General features: G+C 40.4%; 1 protein-coding gene across 1 annotated transcript in view; it reads left to right on the plus strand.

The window, feature by feature from the left end:
• Positions 1-16,837, plus strand: part of LOC100533406 (inositol trisphosphate receptor) — a gene marked incomplete in the record, with an annotated part of 124,925 nt that overhangs the window by 30,440 nt on the left and 77,648 nt on the right. The window contains 13 exon segments of the mRNA NM_001204689.1: positions 900-1,058; positions 5,000-5,182; positions 6,676-6,822; positions 7,324-7,419; positions 9,104-9,264; positions 10,222-10,321; positions 11,008-11,168; positions 12,114-12,261; positions 13,165-13,326; positions 13,725-13,897; positions 14,861-15,256; positions 15,857-15,952; positions 16,648-16,803. Coding sequence (NP_001191618.1) covers positions 900-1,058; positions 5,000-5,182; positions 6,676-6,822; positions 7,324-7,419; positions 9,104-9,264; positions 10,222-10,321; positions 11,008-11,168; positions 12,114-12,261; positions 13,165-13,326; positions 13,725-13,897; positions 14,861-15,256; positions 15,857-15,952; positions 16,648-16,803 — 2,138 coding nt within the window.

Genomic DNA, 16,837 nt, shown 5'->3' on the forward strand with positions numbered 1-16,837 from the left:
CTCTCTCTCTCTCTCTCTCTCTCTCTACACCTTTGTTTTACAAACTTGCAGATATGCTGCACTGTATTTTCGTACAAAAGAAGAATTCAAAACTACTTTTCAAAGATAAATATGGCATTCTGTCCTTAATGAAAGACTCCGGCTTGTGATGAATTCTGCACATGAAATGCTCTTTCTCAAAAACGCCCCTACCTCTTTGATTTCTTTTGTGACTGTTCTCTGTCATCTTCTTTGTTTAGTTGGGTGGATTGAGGGCACAACTAGTTGGTCATACTTCATTTTTTTCCCTCAGTTGTTTTTGTCTTATCTGTTATACTTTTAAAATGTTCTGATACCTTACGTACAAGCATACTGATGTGTTGCTCTGTGGTTCACTACAGTCAGTGATACAGATGAAGCACACTTCTCTTTTACACGCGTCCAAGGGTGTTTGCACACACACACGCACGCACACAGGCAGACAGACAGACAGACAGACAGACAGACAGACAGACAGACAGACAGACAGACAGACAGACAGACAGACAGACAGACACAGACACACATACAGACACAGACACACACACACCCAGACACATACACGCACACACACACACATACCCCAACACTCACTGTTATTGTGTCAATATGCTTCTCTTTACTCAAATAAAGAAACAAATTGTTTCCACATTTCAGTATGATAAAACGAGAAGTATCCTTAAAATAAAATACACACAAAATGGACAGCTGATTCAGGAAATTGTGGAGAAATGGTTAACGTCAGGGCTTCTTATGACCCCTTCTGGTATTGTCATATTTTGATGCCGTAGGAAGTCAGACAATGTAAGAAGACCAACAACAATTTAAAAATAAAAATAAACAAAATTGTTTGAATGCATGTGTGTGTCTGTATTTCTCAGCTTCTGCATGTGAAGAGCAACAAATTCCTTACGGTGAACAAGCGCCTGCCAGCTCTTCTAGAGAAGAATGCCATGCGGGTCATCCTAGACAGCTCTGGCAATGAGGGGTCCTGGTTCTACATACAGCCTTTCTACAAACACAGCTCCCCGGGAGATAAAGTGTGTAGCCAAAAATCACTTGCCTTGCTTGTTGTCTTATAGATCTGCAGGTTGTTTGTAGGTGTTCTTTTACGGTTGTCTTCTTTCAGTTCTTTTCAATGTTCCTGTTGTCTCAGTCTGTGTCATTGCAGAATTCTCTGAGGGCACCAGGGGTAGATAATGTTTGTTTTCTTTCCCTCTTTTCGTCGCCCATCTCACAAAAGGGCGTATCGTCAAAATTACCGGTTTTGAGTTAACACCACCATGGTATGTCAGATAGTGAGATCTATGTTCTCTTAAAACGGCGTATCGATAGCTTTTAAAATGGCGGAGTTATGAGCAAAAAACATTTAGCCCTATAGCTCTCGGGCAGGAAACTGCATCTCACATAGAGGCGTATGCCTTGTTACTCCCCTTTGTGAGAATACATGCTGAGGCATATGACCGCATACGCCATGGTATGAGATGTTTCCTTGAGTTTTCTTACTTGTAAATGAGGAGGATGTGTCTCATGTCATGTTTAGTAGTCTTGCTGATTCTTTCTGGCTGCATCATTGTGGGACTGTAATACACTTCCTTACCATTAGTTCAAGTAGACACGTGTTGTTTGGGTAGCTGTGCTTTAAATTTCATCCTTGCTTTCAGCGTTTGCAGTTCATGCACCCATAAAGTGATTGTATCTTAGCTCAATTTGTAAGCTTATTAAATAAACATTCACTTTTTAAAATATTTTCTACTAGTAAACGTTTTAATTAGGTCCATGAGTCCCCAAAGATGTGGTATTGCAGAAAGTTCTGATTATATTGATGGTTTAGATGCGGACCCGTCTTTCAAACCTGGTTTCCGTGTCATGCAAGAAGGACATATTTGCTGGAAGGTGTGAATTGCTCCTGTGTTATACTATACATGCGATCACTTTGTGGAAGAAACAGGCTCATGTGAGCATGGCAGTCTTCAAGAGAACCACATAGCATAGTGAGTAGAAAACGGATAAAACCAGAAGAGAATAACTCTGATGTCGTTGGATATTGTACTCAACCTGAAAATTTCAAGGTAGAAGGTGCTGCCAAGGAAGTGACTGTTCAGAAAGGTCCACAGTCCAATAAGTATAAAGAAGCTAACCACAAAGGACATTGTGGAGAGGAGTACCTTAGCCCTATAACTGCAACACGTTTTGGCCCGCACAGGATTTGAGACAGGTATGAATTTGAAAGCTATGAGAAATATGGTCGAAGCTGTCACACTATTGCGAATGAAACACACGAGGAAATGTTCCAGCAATATTACAGTTACAGACTTGGAGACCATCACCTACAATGTGAGTTCGTTGTTGGTCACATTGACTGCTCTGAAACTATGAAATGGACGAAATGTTCTTGCGGACAGAAGACCAATGCATATTACTTGACTGTTGATGGAGCACCGCCATCTGTAAGACAACATCAGCTGAAACTATTGAAGTAGAAAAAAGAGGATGATGATGCCTAGCAACTGTCAGAGAAAGAGATGAAAAACTTCCCACCCTTATTAATGCTCAAATTGCGAGGTTCCCCACTGTTGACTCACAGCACTACTGCAGGTCAGTTTCGAGTTCAAAGGACTTGCACTCAAGCCTGAACTGAAGAGGAGACAAAACAAAGGCTGAACAATCGCATCCACAGAAAAGCCAAAGTCAGAAAACTTAAAGAAGATGCTTTCAGCTCCAATATTTCGTCTTCAACATTCATCTACCTTCCAATGTCAAAAGAAAGCACCTTTTTGTATCAAAGAAGACTATCAGGCTATAATCTGACCTTTAACAGTCTAGCAGATAAAAGCTGCCACTGCTTCACTTGGCAGGAGATATAAATAAATGTGGGAATCTGAAATCGTGACTGCTGTGTACACACCCATTAGTACTATAACTGCACTAGGAAGATGCAGAAAGTGAATCTCTTTGCTGGTTGTTGCCCTAGTCAAAATAAATATTCTATCATGCTAGCAATGCTGCAGTATTCTATCATTCAACGCATCAAACAACATCAAAGAGATTTCACTCAAATTCTTGGAAACAGCTCATTGACCAAACGAAGGCGATGTGCAGTACACAGTACAAAAAGCACCGCAGTGTCAAGGGCAGGGATGCTTTTGTCCCGACCAATTTTAACTGAGGACTATCATAAAACTTACAAGAGCAAAACAGCCACAGTATGTAGCTCCCATTGGCGCATAGGGGTTTCATTGACTTCAAGAAACTATCTGTCACTTGTGTATATTGAATGTTTGCAGGGATTAAGAAAGTGATGAAATCATAAACTGAAGTGATATTATGGAACAGACTCAACAGAGACTATTTAGTAACCGTTTATTTCCTACAAACCCATCGTACCAAACAGTGACCTTTAAGTCCCAGAAAAATCAAGTCAAAGACGTTCCATTGTCTGCACTGAACCATGAACAGCCCAAAAAACTCCCTATAGCCAAGTACACTTTTCATCAGACTGGGGGAACACACAATGTTCTTTTAACTTTACCACGTGTAACAAGCTACCGCTTGCACTGTGTTTTTGCATTTGAAGTGCCTTTCCAGATCATTTTAATCTTTCTTAACAACACTTGTGCAATAGTTCATTGATAAACGGAGTATTAAAGGCTAAAACGTTTACAAGGTATTACACAAATTCATTACACATGCTCAGAATTGATCTTTCTACAAATATTCTGCTTGTCTAAGGATGGTGCGCAGTCCTGAATGAAAGGATTTGTGCGGTACTTATAATTTTATACTCATTGTATTGTGCAAGTTCTGCATAATACCTTGAAGACAAGTAAGAAGGCTTAACTCTTTGAGTTTTTTACATTTCACATCGTGGAGGCACCACAGCTGTTCATTGTCTTTTTCTTGTTGTTTTTCACATCTCCAAAATAGATCAGTTTGGCATATTGAGTGGATAAACCTGTTCAATAATCAAGAATAAAATCTCTTTTCTCTTATATTCTATTACTAAATGATGTGGCGTATTGTCAATCTTGTGCCTTTACGGTCATAATTATGTTCTCACAAACAGGCGTATCAGCTATTTTAAACAATTTCTTAAAAACTGATGAAGCAATATCTATAATCATTATAGGGAATGATAAATCAGTGGTTGTACTAATATCTTGCCAAAAATGAAAACGAAAAAGCATATCGTTATGCCACGGCAAGAATTTAAAAAGTGTCCAAAACTTTGAAACGCTCTCCTGAAAAATGCCAAAAATGCTCTTACGCCCTTTTGTGAGATGGACGACGTTTTATTTCTGCCCATCTGACTTGCTTTTTCTCTGCACTAAATGACTGTAATTGTGTGTTTGTGTTTATCTCTTTACTCAAAAAAGCGAACAAAGCGAAAATATGATATATTGACGTGCTGACTTTTTGTGAACTTGGTCTTATCAGGTCACATGTTTTGACATGGTCTTTGTCGAAGTTCATGATTTCAGGACTTAATTTTGATTTTGATTATAAGTTTTCATTTAAAAATTGTTGGTTTCATGCATTGGTTAAGAAATTTTTTGAAACGCTGAACTTTTTACTGAAAGTGAGATGATTTTGCTTTTGATGACGATGTGTGCCTTTTCATACAAATATGACAAAAATTACAGAAGTTGTGTCTTCTTTTTTCTCTTAGTTTCCTCCGTACGTGAAGTATTGTTAGATGTAACTTTGCTCTACACAAAGATATTTCTATGTTATTGTCAGCTCAATTGTCAGAGAGAATTGATGAGTGGTTGGTGGGTGCTATGGTGTAATTTGCTCCTTTTCTATTGTCAAGCATCTGTCATCCTATTGTCTTCTCCTTCTTTTTTGTGTTTGTTGCTCTCTTGCAACTCCTTTAGTCTTCTGCATTTATGAGACTTTAATGTGTTGCAATTTAAACTCATGCTAAAACTAAACTAAACTAAAAGCGAATTGTTTTAAAAATCCATTGTAATGTCTGCAGGTTGTCGTGGGTGACAAAGTGGTGCTGAACCCTGTGAATGCAGGTCAGCCGCTGCATGCCAGTAACTGCGACCTGGTGGACAACCCGGGCTGTAAGGAGGTGAACTCTGTGAGCAGCAACACTTGCTGGAAGGTCATGCTCTTTATGGACTTCAAGGAGAACCAGGACGACGTGCTCAAGGGGGTAAGGCTATGTTTTGTTAGCTTTGACACATGTGGTTGGTTGGAGGGTGGGGGGTGTGTAGTGTTGAGTGCTAGAGTCTTTCTGTTTTCAACATTACTATTGTTGTAATCTGTGTCCTGGAACAGCATGACTGTTGAAATGATAACTCCCTGTCTGCAGCGACTCAAAAACAATAATGACGTGAACTCATAAGCATAAAAAGTGTATTTATTCTCTTTCTTTTTGTCTTTTTTTGTCTTTTTCTCTTTCCCTTGCTTCCAACTGTGGAGGTGGTTGGAGGGCGCCACTGGTAGGTCCTACTTCTTTACTTTCCCTCTGTTGTCTGTTTTACTGTACCCCAGCACTAAATAACCCTTATTGTGTTGATGTGCTCCTTTACTCAAACAAAAAAAGCTCCCCCCCCCCACTCTCTCTCTCTGTCTCTCTCTGTCTCTCTGTCTGTCTCTCTCTCTCTCTCTCTCTCTCTCTCTCTCTCTCTCTCTCTCTCTCTCTCTCTCTCTCTCTCTCTCTCTCTCTTTCTCTTTCTCTCACTCTCTGTCTCTTGTTCTCTCTCACAGTCCACCTCCCCCCAACCCCATCTCATTGTATGTCTGTTTTCTCATATTTGTATCTATGTGCTTCTCATTACTCAAACAGTAGGTGGTTGGCGGGTGCTCTGGTGTGGTTTGCTCCTTCTTTCCTATAAAAAATCTATCGTCTCTATCTCCCATCCTTCTTTTTTGTGTTTGCTACTCTCTTCTAACACCTCTAATCTTCAGCACTTATATGTGAGGCAGCGTGATGGAATCAGGCTCTCGTCAATTTTCGGGCATGTAGAGTTATTGGTATCGTCTTAAAGCTTGTTCACTTGGCTTTATTTGGATGGAAAAAATGTCCATTTATCTTAAATACAAGTCGAGATATTTGCGAAAGAAGGAGGTGGGGGTCACCTGTTTTCAGAGGTAAAATTAGTGAGAAAATAGCCGCCAAAGATTAGTTATTTCCTTAGTTTAATAGTCCATGGTAACTGAAAATTTACGTTTTGTGCCCCTTTAATTAAGGTTTTTCAGAAAAATCCACACAGAAATGAGAGATTTAATGGGCATGAAAGGTGTTTGGCCAAAAAACAATAATTTGATAAAAATTCACAAACTTGTGGAAAAATGTGCGTTTCTTCACTTTGATTATTTTGACGAGAGCCTGATTCCACCACGCTGCCTCACATATGACCATATTGTGTTGCAAGTGCCGTAAAACTTTTAATGTGGGTGGGTGGTTGGCGGGTGCTCTGATGGGGTTGCTTCTTCTTTCCTATGAGACATCTTTCGTCCTTATCTCCCCTTCTTCTTTTTTATGTCTGTTACTCTGTTGTAATACCTCTAATCTTCTGCGCTCATATGACCGTATGCATTTGCGAGCGCCGTAAAACCTGTACTAAAACAAAAAAAATTTTTTTTTACTAAAACGAAACTCACTCAAACAAACTAACAGTCATTGTATGTGTGTTTTCTCAGGGTGATGTGGTACGGCTCTTCCACGCAGAACAGGAGAAGTTCCTCACAGGTGACGAGTACAAGAAACAGCAGTATGTGTTCCTGAGGACCACAGGCAGGACTTCTGCTACAGCTGCCACCAGCTCGAAAGCTCTGTGGGAGGTGGAGGTGAGGGATAGCTTTTGAATGTGGGAGTTGGGTTTCGGGCGATGGATGTGGGAATTAGGTTTTGGGCGATGGACATGGGTTTCAGGGGCATGGTTGGCTGATGATGCTGGCTGCTGTGACCTCAGCTCTGAGATCAACATAGCTGAGCAATTATTTAATTGTTTAATTTTCTCTCTACTTGCTTATCTCTCCTTCTGTGTGTGTGTATGTGTGTGCGTTCTTCTGTCTGTCTGTCTGTCTGTCTGTCTGTCTGTCTGTCTGTCTGTCTGTCTGTCTGTCTCTCCCTCCCTCCCTCCCTCCCTCCATCTCTCCCCCCCCCCCCCCTTCCCTCTCTCTACCTGTCTCCCCAACCTAACTAGAAATGTCTGACTTTCTCTCTGTCTTTCTCTCCCCTCTCTCTCTGTCCTACACTCTCTTTCCCTCTCTCTCACCCTCTCTTTCCCTCTCTCTCCCTCTCCTCCCAACCTAACTGCAGAAATATCTGACTCTCTCCTTGCCCAGGTGGTGCAGCATGACCCGTGTAGGGGCGGTGCCGGACACTGGAACAGTTTGTTTCGTTTCAAACACCTAGCCACTGGACAATACCTGGCTGCTGAGGTAAGTGCCCACTGTCTGGCTGCAAAACTCTTTGTTCTAATAGATAAAGGCTTCCTTTAAAATGTCGGTGAAAATTGTATTAATACCTCAGACAAACCTCTTCTTAAAAAATAGTTTCCTCGATTGAGTGAACAAGTGTAATTCTTTAAAACCAATAGTATGTTGATAGTATGTTTGGCTGTTTTTTAGTGGATTTTTTTTGTTTCTTTTCTTGGGGGGGGGGGGAATATTTTTTATTTTCAACAGATTTTAGTACCATGGATTAAAAAAAGAACAATCAATAAAGGGCGTTGCCATTTTCTCATCAAGATCAAAGGTGTATGTTATTCATGGGTGCCAGACCTCCGGGCAATTCCGGGCTGACAAAATTTCACAGCATCACTTTCCGGGTTGCATCGGGTCTTTAAAAAGAAAAAAGAATTAATCGCCAGAAAAAAAAAATTTGCCGGTAACGATCGAGTCCAGCCAAGCGTAATGGACTTTTTGTAACTGATATCGCGATATGCATGCAAGTTCCGGGTGCGACATTTCATTTCGTCTCTGTCTGATCACCAGAAACGCCGATGACGGGATCGAAAGGATAAATAAATTACATGGCTCAAATAAGGGTGAACAATTTCCAGGAATCGGATCTTCGATTTTTTTCATGAGTAGTTAGATCTGTTCGCGCGAAAACCGGGATCAGTGTCAGTGAGACAAAAGCTAAGCCAGCGAGTGGTCGTGTCGTAAGCTAGCCTACTCGGCCGTCAATCTCGATAAATTTTAATAGATTTCTAGATCTGTGCAAGCTCTGTTTGATTTTTGAAGATGAATTTTCTAGATAGACCTGCTTCTACGGAGGAGTTGGAGAAAAGTGTAAAAAATAAGTGGCGTTGGCAATGGTTTGATGAAATTTTCGACGATGTCAAAGTATCTGTGTGGTGTAGGAAAGTCGAACAACCCGGTGCATGCTTTTGCCTTAGTCAGGCAATCTCCAAGACTCCCCCCGGGGCAGTGCCACTGACTGTAGTGTCTTTAGGCCATTCCCAAAGGGGGGACATTTCTCGTTCAAGCACAGTAGAAATGTAAATGGGCTGATTCATGTCACGCTCATAACTGTGCCTGATCTACAACTGGGAACTGCTGCTTTTTCTTTCTTAATCCTTACTATTGTCATTTTCCTCTACTTTTGTATGTTTGTCACTCTGTGACCTGCTATTTCCGGGGTGCCTTGATGGTAGAAACAGACCTTGTGCTTTTGTAGCTAGAGAGGTGAGCAGAGTAAGTCTGATTCCCTGTAAAGACTTCTCTGTTGACACCCACCCCTTGGCGCTCATATGACCCTATGCAGTTGCGAGTGCCATAAACCCTCTACTATTTAAAAAAAATAAAAATCTCCAAGACCCTTAAATAAAAACTAAGACCACCAACATAACTGCCTTAAGGCAACTAAATGGTTCAACGAGCAACATTCAGACGGCAAGGTAGGAAGAGTTTTCATATTTTTTTAAAATTTCAGGGCTGGAAAATTTTTTCGCTGGCACCCATGATGTTATTATAAAATTGTCCAAAGATGTAATATATCTTGGGGGTAAACTTTTCTGTTAGAACGTACCTGGATATTTCATATTGAGTTTGTACTCTGTTCAAGTGCTGCTATAGACTTTAATTTCTTTATGAACTTTGTGTTGATGACATTCCTCAGGTGGACAATGACCCCTTGCCTGACGCCACTCGGAGCAAACTGCGTGGGCAGCCAAACCTGCCAGTGTATTGTCTTGTCTCTGTACCACATGGACATGACATCGCTTCCATTTTCGAGCTGGACCCAACTACGATGATACGAGGAGACTCTCTGGTGCCGAGGTAAATAGAGTTGTTTTTTAAAGTTTTAGTAGAGGTTTTAAGGCGCTCGCAACTGCACAAGGTCATATGAGCGCCAAAGAGGGGATGTCAACAGGGAAGTCCTTACAGGGAATCAGACTTACTCTGCTCACCTCTCTAGCTTCAACAGCACAAAGTCTGCTCCGGCTATCAAGGCACCCCGGAAATAGCGGGTCACAAGAGTGTGACAAACGTACAAAAGAAGTAGAGGAAAATGACGATAGTAAGGATTAGGAAAGAAAAAAGCAGCAGTTCTCTGTTGTAGTTCAGGCACAGGTATGAGTATGACTTTGTTGGATCAGCCCATTTACAATTCTACTGTCTATTAGAACGAGAAATGTCCCCCCCCCTTGGGAGTGGACTAAAGACACTTCAGTCAGTGGCACTGCCCGGGGGGGTAAGTAGAGTTGATTAACTATGACACTCTCATTGTTGTCGATTTTGGTTTTTCCTATGTCACTCTGTTGTCATTGTCATTGATCCTACAGCTCCTGGTTTTTTTTACCTTTAAGCCCGAACAGTGCTATTTTTACTGCTTTGATTGTTATAATATAGAACCCACATGTATCAACGTAGTGTATAGCACAGTATGCAGTGGTATTTGACAATAGGGAACCATACATATGATTGTTTTTATGGTCCTCTTTTAACTCATATCATCTGCCACACATGAATGATGCAGCCATATCAAATAAAAAGCTCTAGTAGAAGTAGTTTGGATCAACAAATAGTCACTGGCCTTCTTGCATGTCCGACACCTTATTTCTCTTCACAAAGATTTTGCAATATTGTTTTTAGAATACCAGGTATAAATGAGTAACATGTAAATATAAATGCGCTGTAGTAGGTAAACCCATGAATATTATGAATTGTTTTAATTGGAACTTCAGTGGTGTCAAATTATGGTGAAAGGAGTGTGTATGTTATGTGTGTTGACAGGCAAACATATGTGCGACTTCACCACCTGTGCACAGACTCATGGGTACACAGCACTTCAATTCCTCTTGACAAAGATGAGGACAAGCCTATCATGAACAAGGTGAGACATGGACATTTGCATTCATGTATACACATATACACACATCGCTCCATTAAATCAGTTTGTATTACATGGGACTGTGGTAAGGGGGTTCTTTGTGTTCAGATTCCTGACAGGATAATTGTTAATATGGATTTTTCCTTTGATCTTCATAACTTTTTGCCCATTTGGCTCTATCATATTATTGATTGGCATCACAAAATATTTTTTTTTAAGGGGAGTGCCATACAATGCAATTCTTGTACACATATGCTCCTTCACTTGTTTACAAACACTCATACACAAGCACACTCTCGTACTTGCACACATGTACCTCTCTGTCATTTCATATCTCAACTGAATTGAACCAGGGTTTTCCACCTACTGTTCAACAGGATACTAACAGAGTTCATCGTGGGACCCAAATTCCTCAATTATATTATATTATCATTTGACATGCCTTTGTTAAGTCTTCTCTGATTGCTTGTATATGGACGTAGTTGCTTCTCATAAGACTGGTGTGCACCAGCTGGTCAAGATATGCGATTGGGGGTTACGTGGAGTGGTCTACTCCATTTACTTCTATTTGTGTTTTTCTTTTCACAGAACAGTTTTCTGGTAAAATGGATCCTTTATTGAGCCAAATCACCATAAACCGCACCATTGATTTGCATCAACTCTAATAACATTCTGTGCCATTATGTTAGGTGGGCTGTGCCAAGATCAAAGAAGACAAGGAAGCCTTTGCCATTGTGCCTGTGTCTGCCCAAGAGGTGAGAGACCTGGACTTTGCCAATGACGCCGCTAAAGTGCTCACAGAGATTGCCAACAAGCTAGAGAAGTCATCCATCACGCAGAATCAAAGAAGGTATAGAAGATAGTGTATTGAATTGATTTTGTCTTCTATTGGACCAGTTGGCCAATATAACATCATACAGTACAACTGCAATTGAAACACTATATATTGTTTTATTGAAAGTTTTCGGACACTTACAACACAAGCTGCTCATGTAACAACAGAATTAGATCACATAAGTGCCGAAGATTAGAGATGTTACAAAGGAGTAACAAACAGATAAAAGAAGAAGCACCATATCTAGAGTGTTGGGCTCTGTGTCACTGAAAGAAATAGATCTATTTTTTGTTCTTTAGTCATTGTTGAGATGGAGCTGCTTTTCCTCAATAAAAAATCAGGAGTCAGCAGCATTGGAATGCTGAATGTCTGGGGTGCATGTTCTGTATAACTTCATAAATTTTTTTCATACATCTCATTTGTTTGCCCATCTCTTTACTATGATCTTGGCTGAAACAATTTTCAAGGATAAAAAAGAAAGGAATAGACTGAGGTATTATTATGTTCATGTGGCTGTTTTTCTTTTTCTGTAGATTTCATGTAGTTGTATGCTCATGAAGAACTTTTCCTTCATCTCCATTCTATTTCTTCACAGGTGCTCTAGTATGGTCTGATTCTTCTACTTTTTTTCAGTAATTGGTGCCTTACTGGTGTCTGTGGTGTAATGGTTAGGTGAACGCAGAACTCCTGAGTTCAATTTCCATGTAGGGAGAATTTTTATTGACTATCTCCATGTTTCTGCCAGGACTTTGTATCCCTCTCAGGATGGGTTGTTCCTGACCGGCAAGGTTGAAGCCCACCTCCTGAATGGTCTAAATTGTGTTGTTGGGAGTGTAAGACATGTTCTTTGGGAAAAAAAATGTCTTAAATTATGTCGAGTTTGGTTGTTACCATGCTGATTAGTTGTATACTTCAATAGTAATTAGCACAGTATACCATGACTGCATAATATGCTTTCAGGTCTGTGATTCAGTTGATTACAGATGTGATCTATTTCCTGGGTCACTTGGAGTTGTCCAACCATCAGGGAGACTGCCTCGATCTGGTCATTTCCAAACCAGACAGGGAAAGGCAAAAGTTGATTCGAGAACAAAACATTCTGAAGCAGGTCAGTCCCTTGTTGTTTTTTGCTTGTTTTAGATTCTTATATGTTTATGAATTGTTTTTTATCACCTTAGTGACCCACAGTCAGATCGGTCAGGACCATGGCTGCCAATTATGCTGTCTGAGAAAAAAAACACATTGGTCACCAAGATCGTGGAATGAGTTCTTTTTTAATAATTATCGATGTGCGTGTGCCTAGCAGGCAATCAAAGAATGTATTTTTTTCTTTAAAAAAAAAATGTATGGAGAATATGGATTTGATACGGAAAGTCGGACAGTTATGTTTTAAATCTTTCTATTTGCCGGCCCTGGAATACTTTTCAATGGTCACTTGTGTGTGTAATATATGTTCTTATACAGTAACTTGCAAATCATGGAATTTGACCACTGGGTACTTGCTAAAAAATACTTGTGTTACATTTATTTTGTGCTTTAAGGGTTATGTCTTCTCTTGGTTCCCACAATTAAGATGTGTTATCTTTTGGACTCAGTCACCTCTCATGTGTGATGTTCAAGAAACTATGGGTTCATTCTTGTCAGTTGCTATTGCATTGACATGGTACACAATTTTCTGTTACTGGCTTGCCTGTCAATAATCTGGTAAATATTGAGGTATAGTTAATTCCTTTTGCTTCTTTTCAGTGTGTTTACTACCCAAACTGCTTCCTCTTACTGTGTTAAACCTATTATTGTTATAATAGTGTTGAAAGTTTTATTGTACCTTTCATATGTTTGGTGGGGGGGGGGGGGGGGGGCGGGGGGGGCGATTTTCCCTGATTTTTTTTCTACTCCTTTTCAATTTACTGTTGTTCTCCTTTGTCCCTGGTATATAGTGCTTGTTATTGAAGCAACTTTGTTGAAACTATGTCTCAACTACAATAACATAACTCCCTGTTTGCATTCACAGATTTTCAAAATTCTTCAAGCACCCTTCTACGACGTTGGCGATGGAGCCCTGATGCAGTCTATGGAGGAGCTGGCTGACCAAAGACATGCCGCGTTTCGTCACCTCTGTCGTCTGTGCTACCGCCTGCTCAAGCTGTCCTTCCAAAACTACAGGAAGAATCAGGTAAATGACATGTGATATGCTGCTCTTGTCATGTGTAGTTTTAGTATATTTGATGAGCTACTCCATGCCTACGACATGTGATGATAAGATGGAATATTCTCTTCGTGCTGTGTTTACGAGGAGTACTTTGTGATGTAATTAGCCAGTGGCATTTTATTGGGGATGACTACTGAAGAACTGTAGAGTTTTATTGAAACTAAACTGAATCTTTTTCAGTTATTTTTTTTCTACCAATCCTGCACAATCGTTGATAGGACCTGTTTTGGTTTACTAAGTAATCATTTTTTTTGCAATATGCGAGTTTGTTAGAATAATCTCCACTCGCAAAATTTTCGAATATTAAATGCTCGCAAAAAAGAGTGTTGTTCACAGCAATTGTCAAATGGTTGTGTTTGCAGGAATATGTGGCGGCCAAACTTCAGTTCATGCAGCGACAGATCGGCTATGACGTGCTGGCGGAGGATACTATCACAGGGCTGCTGCACAACAACCGCAAGCTGCTGGAGAAGCACATAAAAAAGCCAGAGATTGAGATGTTTGTCTCCCTTGTTCGCCGCAAGAAAGAGCCCAGGTGAGACAGCAACAGCAAAGCTGCCCTGGTGCACCGCGCCGCCCCCCTCCCCCCCCCCCATTTTGAGCTTGTTTGACCAAGTCCACAGATCTGGGGTCAGTGTGAGGAGGTCACAGTGGGGTTGTAGCTATGTTTTTATGTTTTACAAGAAAAGTTTTCAGTTGGCTGTGATCATCATGATTTGTGAGGGCGTCGGTTTTTTAAGAATTTACTTTTTCCAGTGAGATACACTTGCCCTGTAAGACTGATTGGTGGATCTGTAGATTTTGAGAAAGACATGGACATAGATAGACTTGTTTTCCGTATTCTGGAAAAGACCTGGTGCTGTGGCTCATAAGCAATACCCGATTTATTCAAAATTAAGACCAGACAAACTTGCATGAAAGGGACACTAGATTACGTAATGATGAGAGATAGGTGAATTAGAAGCACATGTTTTAAGGCATTTGTTTCCTGAGCATATTGCTTGTTAGTTTGTTAATTTTTAACAGTTTTAATGGATATGTCCAGAATGTTACATACCAATTTTTAAGGTCTGGTCTGTGTCTTGGTAAATGCTTTTATTTTGCACATGAATATGGCTCACCTGATGTCAAGTTGCATAAATTGAGTAGGATAAAAAGCAGCGTCTTTTAGTCTTTGAAATATGCTATGCATTTTCTAGACAGGAGAAGGCAATCAGCCGCAGCTTGCAGCCAAAGACTTTATTCCATCAATATAGCAGACCAACATCTGCCTTTCGAATACCCCAAATTACAGGATCTCTGATGGCAACTTCATCCTTCCATCTCTACCACAAACAATACCTTATACTGCAAAGAACAAATGTCGAAAACATCCACATTTTTTAACATGACATTGGGTTAAAGGATACACACTCAAAAGGCTACTAGATTGGCAACAATATCAACAACATCAATTCAAACAATATATATAATTGTTTTATATATTTGTTTTTGTCAGGTTTCTGGACTACCTGGCTGACCTGTGTGTGTGCAGCAAGATGGCCATCCCCATCACGCAAGAGCTTATCTGCAAAACGCTTCTGGCGCCTGACAACCAGGATATTCTCATAGAGACTCGCCTGATCCGCACACAGATGGAGTACGAGATGCCTCCCGCTGAAGGGGAGGAGGTCACCATCATGACCATGGATGAAGATGATGAGGTGGTCTTATTCTGGGAGCCCACGACCTATGACCCATCCAGTAATAGCAACAGCAACAACACAGGCCCCAGTGTGCGCCAGCTGCTAGGCAGTACTGGCACTGAGTACAAATGTCAGAAAGGTATCCGTGAGTTGGCTATGGGAGCTGCTGACAACATCAAAGCCGATAAGGAGATTCTGGACTATTATAGGTAACATACTAATTGTCCTAGTCATCAGAGCTTGCACTGTCCTCCTGGTTTGCAAGGCAAGGGTCCATGGTTTCATCTTCTTTCATAAGTAGATGATGTGTTGATTCTGATTTTAATTATTTCCAGTGGGACAGTTTCTCAGCTAATTTACATCTTTTTGAAATTTTTTTTAGTCCATGGTTGATGATTTGTGTGATTGGGTGGGTGGAGGGCTTCATTGGTTGGGTTCAACTTCTTTTCTTTTCCTCTGTTGGTTCTGGGTTTTTTTCCCAGCATTGAATGACAGTTATTGTATTGATGTGCTTCTCTTTTTACTCAAACTCAAACTAAAGATGATTTCGTTCACAGTTTTTTCCTTCAGTCCTTTGCCCACTCTCAAAGTTTCATAGAAACTAGTATTCCATCCAGCTCTAAATGTTAGATAAAATATTTGTGCTTTGTACTGTGATATAAGATAATCAAAAGTGACAGGGTAGTGCTGAACTGCTACAGATTGTAAACTGTATTGTCGTGTCTTAATTTTGAGTTCTTGTAATTTTAATGTAACTTTTGCTTTAGGTGATGTAGAACTGTCACTGTTTTCTCCCCTTGGTTCTCCAGGCACCAGCTGGATCTGTTCTCTCACATGTGCCTGGACAGACAGTACCTGGCCATCAACAAACTGAGCGAGTCACTTGACGTCGACCTCATCCTCAAGTAAGACACAGCTAAGGATCATTTTGCCCAAAGATAATTTATCTTCAACTCAGTGCCAATCCTCTGTTTTTCTGGGTTTTCAAAAAGATGTGGGTTTCAAAATTTATATCATATAGTAGATTACTATATGTGAAATATAATATTGTTAACCTCTTACACCAATAGAATACTTTTTAAGTTGGGTTTTTTCGCCGAGAATTTTTTCCCCCTGATAATTATTAATTCTTCAAATAAATGCAGCTGGAAACACTTTTTTTTACCACTGTCTTAAAAAAGATATTTATACCTCTCAATCCAGGTTTGCTCTCTAGGTTTACATGCGCTCTTACCGAGTGTTTCATTATAAACAGAATGTGAATTAAATGTGTTTATAAAATTTTTTCCATGAACTGTGTAACCGTGTATATTGCCACCCTTTTAATAGTATACAGACATTTTGGATCAGCCCACAGTCCTGCAAGCCAAATGCTATGAGTAAAAATTCAGTATCATGTCTGTATCCACAAAGAGGACTCACTGAAGATTTCTTACTCGAATTGGGGCAGTCAGACAGCTGGGATCTCACAGGGCTGTCCTGCTTTCTTCTAGAGCAGGGTGAGAGATGTGGTCCTGCTCACCTCAGTGGACTCGCAACAGCCCCGAAGCTGTTTTATGTATAGTCAACCTGACCCTCTGACTATTCTGTCTTCCTTCAGATGTATGGCTGATGAGTCTCTTCCTGCTGATCTCAGAGCGGCATTTTGTCGTCTCATGCTGTCCATGCATGTGGACCGGGACCCACAAGAACAAGTGAAACCCGTCAAATTCGCCCGCCTCTGGTCTGAGATCCCTCAGAAAATTTCTATAGAAGAGTAAGTTTTTGTTGCCATAAAGTGTGCATTAAAT

The sequence above is a fragment of the Aplysia californica genome, unplaced genomic scaffold, assembly GCF_000002075.1.
Source record: "Aplysia californica isolate F4 #8 unplaced genomic scaffold, AplCal3.0 scaffold00028, whole genome shotgun sequence".
NCBI classification, from domain to species: domain Eukaryota; kingdom Metazoa; phylum Mollusca; class Gastropoda; order Aplysiida; family Aplysiidae; genus Aplysia; species Aplysia californica.